This window comes from Meleagris gallopavo, chromosome 1, assembly GCF_000146605.3.
Source record: "Meleagris gallopavo isolate NT-WF06-2002-E0010 breed Aviagen turkey brand Nicholas breeding stock chromosome 1, Turkey_5.1, whole genome shotgun sequence".
NCBI classification, from domain to species: domain Eukaryota; kingdom Metazoa; phylum Chordata; class Aves; order Galliformes; family Phasianidae; genus Meleagris; species Meleagris gallopavo.
The window spans coordinates 90,346,148-90,353,550 of NC_015011.2; the positions used below are offsets into that span (position 1 = coordinate 90,346,148).

A 7,403-nucleotide genomic window follows, 5' to 3' on the forward strand; every position below is an offset into this window, starting at 1 on the left:
CTCGTTGTGCCGACATGGCAGCCGCCGTCACGGGGCTGCGCGCCTCTTACCACCGCCTGCTCGACCGCATCGAGCTGATGCTGCCGCCGCGGTTCCGGCCTTTCTACAACCACCCGGCCGGTAACGACGGTGGGCGGGAGGCGGGGGGGCTGAACGCGGTGGGAAGCTGCTTGGGACGGGTTCCACTCAGCGAGAGGTCCGTGCTGCCCGGCGAGCCCTCAGCTGGCTCGGAGCTTCGCTCGAGGGAAGCGTGTCACCGGGGAGAGACCTCCGGCAGCGCTGTTTGCCATGCAAACAGGCCGCGCGGGGCAGCCGCGGAACGCGCGATAAGCCGCAGCGTCCCATAGGCCGGTGCTTGGTTTCTGTGTGCCGCATCCTTGACTCTTCACCTAGCTGGGATGTGTGCGGTGAGAACGGACTTTGGTGCTCGGGTGGTTGCTCCATCCCATAGCGGTGCCCTCCTGGAATTCGTACTGTGGCTTCTAACCACAGAGAGAAAGCTGCCGCCGTTCAAACCTGTGTACCAGATTCGTTAGGGCAACATAAACATGTTCGTGTTGGTGGACCACAAGTGTATGCATACATTACAGCCGTAACCCATAAATAGCCAGCACCCCGCTGGTGAGAAAAGCCACAAAACAACCAGGTATCAAACCCAAGCCTCTGCTGCTCAGCTTCAGCCCTGAACGCCTGAGCAGATGGGGCTCAGAAACCTGAGCAATAGATGTCACTGTGACTGCAAACAAGTAGGTTACAAATGAAAGGCTGACGTCGTATCTCCTGGAGATAACTGAGTTGCTGATCTAATTTTGGAATGACATCAAGTGCCGCTATCGTGAAATTATACATCGCTCGCAGCAAGGGAAGAACGAACAATGCTTGCTTCTTTCCTGGCACAAAGAAAGCTTCCAGGAAAATGCCAGCTCTGAAGAGCTGTTTGTTTGGCTGACACCACACAGCTCAGCTTCTGCAGGACAGCAAAGGGCTTGGGACATGGCATGTCAACTGCTGTCGTGCAGGGAGCGCGGCTCTTAGCCACGCAGGCTTGGGGTGGGCTTTGCCCTCCTGGGTTCTTTTGGCCTGACTAAACAGCTCCCCAGGACAAACACTTCTTACACTTAATATAAAGTAAACTTTTATTTGCACATACGGTGTTCAAATTATCATGTCCTGGTTCTGAGCGGCTGCTGTCTAATTTGTCCTTGAAAAATGGGTGTCAGGATCCAGGAAGAGCCTGCCCTGTCTGGGGAGTCCTCCTTGCTGGAACATCTCTTGGGGAAGGTGTTCTGCTTGCAGGATTTAACTGCCCTCTCTTAGGACCAGCTTGGCTCACCTGTCCTCAGCTGTTTCTTACTTTCTTAGTCAATAGTTTTAAATTACCAAGTTATTACCAAATTCACATCATGGAGGAAAAAAAAAATTGTTACAGTGAGAAATGTTCTGTTCTTAAGGTGAAAAGTAATCTGCTAGAAGTTACTAGCTGCTGCCTGAAACTTGATCACTGTCACAAGCAGCGTGAGTCTTAGAGCTTCATGCAAAGCTGCCAAGCTAGTTTTTGTTGCATTCTGTGTTGCAGTCATGCCTTTTATACGGCTTAGCTGGCTTTAAGGTGACTGAACTGATATTTGTAACAGTAAGTCTTATCCCCTGTTTTGTAAGTTGCTTCACATGTGTTTGCTGCAGAAACCTGGCAGCTAGTTTTTCCAAGTCATGGTTTTAAACACAAGGGTGCTTAAAACGGGCTGCATAAATAGTTACTGTAAGGCTGCATTGTTAGTTAAATATTAGCTCACATAAAAAGCAAACAGCCCATGTTCTAGTGTTTATTGTTTATATTTTAAAACTTTGACTCATAATATGTAACATATTATAGTGGAAAGTTGGCTTCATCTCACATGTTGTCTGCCTAGCAATGCCTCAAACCTCATGTGTTTTGACAAAATTGGGCCCACTGCCCTGACTGTACCCCAGGGTGGTGGGTGGACATTTTGGATCCTGGTCTTTCTTTAAAAACTTGGAGCAGTATTCCTAGATTAATAATGTCTGACACAGCTGACAGTCTGCATACTACTGGTGTAGCGTTACAATACTTTGTTTTAACCAACCAACTGCTATTTCTGCACCACTGTAGGATATATGTAGTTATGAGAGAGATGTTTTTCCAGATCCCGCTCCATTGATTTTTCTCCTTTCTTTATCCTCGTAATCCTTGTTTGACTATTGGCAAAATATTAAGATGGGAGGTCAAAGACCTGCCTACTCGGAGATGTGCATTAGAGGTCCATGAGAACATGCTGCTACTTGTTTTCAATTTGTACTCTAACCATCTAATAATGCTACTGTGTAGGATGTCTTTTGTAGTATGAAGAAATGGGCTGTGATTTGGAAAGGGAGCAGGGTCTGACTTATTACAGTGCTAATAACAAAATATTTCATGGTTACAGTTTACAAGATTCATAGAATCATAGAATGGCCTGAGTTGAAAAGAACCACAATGATCATCTAGTTTCAACCCCCCTGCTGTGTGCAGGGTCACCAACCACCAGACCAGGCTGCCCAGAGCCACATCCAGCCTGGCCTTGAAGCCTCCAGGGATGGGGCATCCACAACCTCCTTGGGCAACCTGTTCCAGTGTGTCACCACCCTCTGTGTGAAAAACTTCCTGCTAATGTCTAACCTAAACCTCCCCCGTCTCAGTTTAAAACCATTCCCCCTTGTCCTATTGCTATCTTCCCTTGTTAACAGCCGTTCCCCCTCCCTTCAAGTACTGGAAGGAAATTAGTTTTCAGTTTTAGATTCAGTTTACAAAGATTTCAAACTCTCATTCTGTTCGTTCGGTGATAGTTTAAGTTTTAATCTTCATATAGAAACTGTTTTCATTTTTCCTGGCCTGATCTCCATATTTTCATTATAAATATGTCTTGCAGTACCCTTGTTTGCTTGAAAGTAAGAATACCAATCTTTCTTCCTCATCTGTTGCGAAAATGGGTGGAGTGATTATGCAATTAAAAGTTGATGCACAGAGTTAAAGAAATATGAGCATTAGGTGATAAAGCACAATATATGCACAGTTACACAATATCACTGTGCAATTCACTATATTAAGAAAAACCCTAACAATCGACACACACAAAAAAAAAACCAAAAAAACACTACAAACGACAACAACAAAAATCAATAACTCAAAACTTACTATGAGCATTAAAACAACTACATCTCACTGAGTAATTTAACCTTTCTCCCCATTCTTCCCTCAGGTCCCAAGACAGTCTTCTTCTGGGCACCTATTATGAAATGGGTAAGTATAAGATGCCAACTCATGTCTGTTCATTAGAGGGCAATCTGCAGCAACTCATTGGGCAAGGAATAATTCCCAGCAGGTAAATGAGCCTTCAGAAAGGTTTGATACCAAAGCTCTGATTTTCAGTAGATGGGGAGGAAAAATATTAAAGTGAAAAAATGGGTATTGCAACACTCCAGGGAGTGTTAACTCCAGGGGAGTTAAAAAAAAAAAAAAAGTAGTGCTTTCTGGAAAAGCTGTATGCTTCACTTAGAAAGTTTCATAAAACCTTTCTTTTATTGAACACTCACTGTTGCTTAAGATTGGCATGAACTGTCATAATTTGAAACTCCGAAGGCATGTATTTTGGAATGTCAGTAGCTGTGTTCCTTGTACAGTTCTGCTTCTCAGAACATTGCACCATTTGGCCTGTGTCTGTGCACATGAAGTGTATGCTTCATCCTTGTTGTAATTGCTACAAATGAAGTAAATAATAAAATAGCGCGATACACCTGTTTGATAGCAAGCAACGATACAATCTCCTTTTCCTATGGCCAACTGGGTCATAAATCTGTGTGTAAACAGCAGATCTTACAGGCCACAAGGAATACATGATGCTGTATACCGTAGGTTGTTTTCTCTGTCAGTCTAGGTGGGTGCTGCACTATCTGTGGTTCACCTCTGCCATTTTCCGAGGGTCTCCTAGGCAGTGTGCTCCTGAGCCTCAGCATACAGCAACTCTTCGGAGCAGGTTGCTGTCTGCTGCTCTATCATAAGAGCTAATACACAGATAGTTGTTTGTTTATTTGTTTTGTGAAGATGCAGGAAGGCCTACCTGTGCTCCCAGTGAAGTTCTTCACTGAGAAATTAAAATGGCTTTTCTACTACACAGCAAGGGCATGTTGACTTGCAGGTACCCAAATGGACTGAAAATCTGTACCTCTGTGACACCACTGCAGCAAAACCGGTCCCATGAATGAGACAGCATGCAGAAGTCTCTACCCTTAAAAACTCATCTCTTGAGTGGAGCCCTTAGTGGCAGTCATCGAGTTAAAAGCATTAAGTCTTTTTTTGTTCACTTATTTTGGCTAACTTCTGTAGTAGAACAACAAATTGTGTTTCCAGTAGAGGGCAATAACACAACAAAAAAATCAAGCAGCGTATTTGCTAGTAACATTCTCAAGAAGTCAGTCAAGCTATTTGTCACTGCAGTGAGGAATTTTTTGCTTTTACTGAAATTATATTTACAAAAAAAAAAAACAACTTTTACCTCCTTGGATGAAGATGAGAGAAGACTGCACATGTACATCTTTACTAACTGAGCTTTAGGAAGAAGAGTCTTCCTATTTAGACAAGATTCTACTTGAGGCATAAAAACTAATTTGTTCTTAAGAGCAACTCTGCTTGAGTTAACCCTGTAACTAACAAAAAGTTGCCTGGGATTTCACTGCAAGTTAATCACAACCCCCATGACTGAGTTATTTCATCCACAAAGGACTGCAAGTGTACAGAGTCTCCAAGAGTAATTACTCAGCTCATACATCCCATTTGCTGCATAATGCACACAGAATAAGCTCTGAGCTATACAGCGTCTTCCCCTTCTGAACAACTTAATAGGTTTTGGTACAGGATTGGCTTAATTAATTTCTTTTTACAGGGTTTGGTATGCGCTGGAATGGCTGATATGACCAGACCGGCAGAAAAGCTCAGCACAGCACAGTCTGCAGTGTTAATGGCCACAGGTAAATACAGTGGTACTCTGTGCTTGTATGCAACACCCTCTCTACAACTGTATCCGCTGCTTTTTGTATTCTGTCAGCACTAAGTCGCTTACATAGAAAAGGCTCGGTATGCTAGCTCTCACTGTCACTGTTACATGATAGTTCTAGGACACGTTTATACTTGGTATTCAATCTATGAGAGTTCTGTGATTATGTAATAGGTTTATACAAGCGTCTTAATTTGGAATTGTCCAGAGCAAATTGTTTTGAGTTAGGATATAAATTGGGTTACAAATGATACTCTTCGTTCCAGGAAGTAAAACTCTTCTGATTTGTTCACATCAAGAAATTTTGAAATCAGTCCAGAATATGGTGGCTTTTTTAGAATGGATTTGAAGGGATTAAACAATGCTAGATGGAAAGAATTCCCATGTGCTACAAGAGCTTGGAAGCAGTGGTATACAGACCACTGCACTGCTGTCTGCCATGGGTTTTCACACTCACAAAACCAATATTCCATACTCAAGCATCACCCTTGACAAAATCTGGTAAAAGAACTTGTGGCAGCTAAAGCTGAGAACCAAAACTACAGCTGCCACCTTCTTCCTTCTATGGACTTAACTTTGATATCTGGCTTTGTGCTATGTGCTTTGTGTGATATGTTCTGTGATCTCCAAATGGGTGCAGCAAACTAGATATACTGCAGCAAAATGCCACTGCCCTGCAACTGTGCCAGGGTATTAAAGTTTAGACTGCCATAGAGTACAGAGAATCTTTATTTGATAAGAACTATGATTAATGTTATTGTCTGGTTATGTTATCGTGAAAAAATGAAGCACATACCTGTATCTCTCTTACTGGCATCTGCTATGCTTCTGAGAAACAGATGATTATAAGAAAAACAGTTGTCCAACATGAAGTTATAAGACTGGTGTACTTAAACTAGCCCAGGATTCCATCCCCAAACTGAGGGGATGTCTGAATATTTTAATGACAAAGACGTAATGTCTCCTTACTTTTATTTTCACTCAACAGGCCTTATTTGGTCAAGGTACTCTCTAGTTATTATTCCTAAAAACTGGAGCCTGTTTGCGGTGAACTTCTTTGTTGGCTGTGCTGGTGGCTCCCAACTCTTCCGAATATGGAGGTATGTATTAAGAAGGGCTATCTGCACACTGTAATTAAGCACTCATACCATGTAGTCTTAATCATGAAATTATAAATTCCACCAGCTTTCAGTGTCAGTACAACAGGCAAGGGGAAATCAACAATTAAACATTACATTTTGCTACATTTTTAGTTTTCCAGATGAATAGCAGGGAAGCTTCTACATATTTTCCTTACAGCTAGAGCACTTTTTAAGGAATGATCTGTGTAAGCTGTAATTTCTGAATTTAAGGCATTCTTTAAAAGCTGTAGGTCTGTCTGACAAAAAGCCTACACTGTGTCATAAGCTTCGTCTTCTGTCAGCTTTCATTGTTGAATCCAATCAGTTCCAGTTGGATCAAAGAGTCCTTAAGCACAGCAATGTGATTTTTGTTTTTGTTTTTTAATTTGCTTATTTCTTGAGGGGATTATTTGGCATTTTCTCCCATATTAAGTCCTGGACAGAAATAATGCAAACTTAGCAACTAATTGGGAGCTTTTTACATTAACTAAACTACCCTGAGTTTCTACTCTCAAGTTCTTTGTAATTTTAAACCTCCTTTACAGAATAGGTTGTTACAAAGACACTGTAACTGGAGCTCTAACCTTACTCTCTGCTTTTCTTTCCAATAGGTACAATCAGGAGCTGAAAGCAAAACAACAAGAGCAGCTACTGCAAAAAGATGCCTAACTCCATAGGTCAAATCCAGCAACGCACAAACCCTTCCCCACGGGACCTAGCTTCACTAATTTTAATATTTTTGTTCTCTCAGAAACTGAAAAGGAAATCTGAAAGTCTAGAGAACATGCATTTTCTAAGTGCAAATAACAAAGTATCTCCTTACGTTTAAATAAAATGTGACCTTTTAAATTTAAGTAATATTGTATGTCTTATGTCAGAGAACTTACATTGTCTCTTTTAAAGAAACTGATTGTGGATTGTGCCTTGAATTACTTGTTGGGCCTTACCTTACCTGACTGCTGAACAGAGCCTGGCGTGACATGGTATTGAGACTGTTAGCCAGAGTCCCAGACAGGAGTATACTTTCAAGTCACAGTGACATCTGTGTGGGGTTTTTACCCTACTTTAAAATAGTTCCTTTTTTTTTTTTTCTTCCAGATTCTGCCATCCTCTACAAATCAGGCTGAAGATGGTCAGATTTAGGTACCTGGTTCTTTGGAATGTGAAAAATAAACAGCCAAAACATCTGTTACTCACTTTTCACACCTTCCTTAAGTATGTGCAGATTTTCTGT

General features: G+C 41.9%; 1 protein-coding gene across 1 annotated transcript; it reads left to right on the plus strand.

Moving 5' to 3' along the window:
• The first annotated feature begins 6 nt into the window (after window positions 1-6).
• On the plus strand, window positions 7-7,023 carry MPC2 (mitochondrial pyruvate carrier 2). Its single transcript, XM_003202844.2, has 5 exons — window positions 7-120; window positions 3,258-3,298; window positions 4,938-5,022; window positions 6,037-6,148; window positions 6,781-7,023. Exons 1-5 carry the CDS (start codon window positions 15-17, stop codon window positions 6,836-6,838), a joined length of 402 nt encoding a protein of 133 aa, XP_003202892.1. The 5' UTR covers window positions 7-14; the 3' UTR covers window positions 6,839-7,023.
• The last annotated feature ends 380 nt before the right edge of the window (window positions 7,024-7,403 follow it).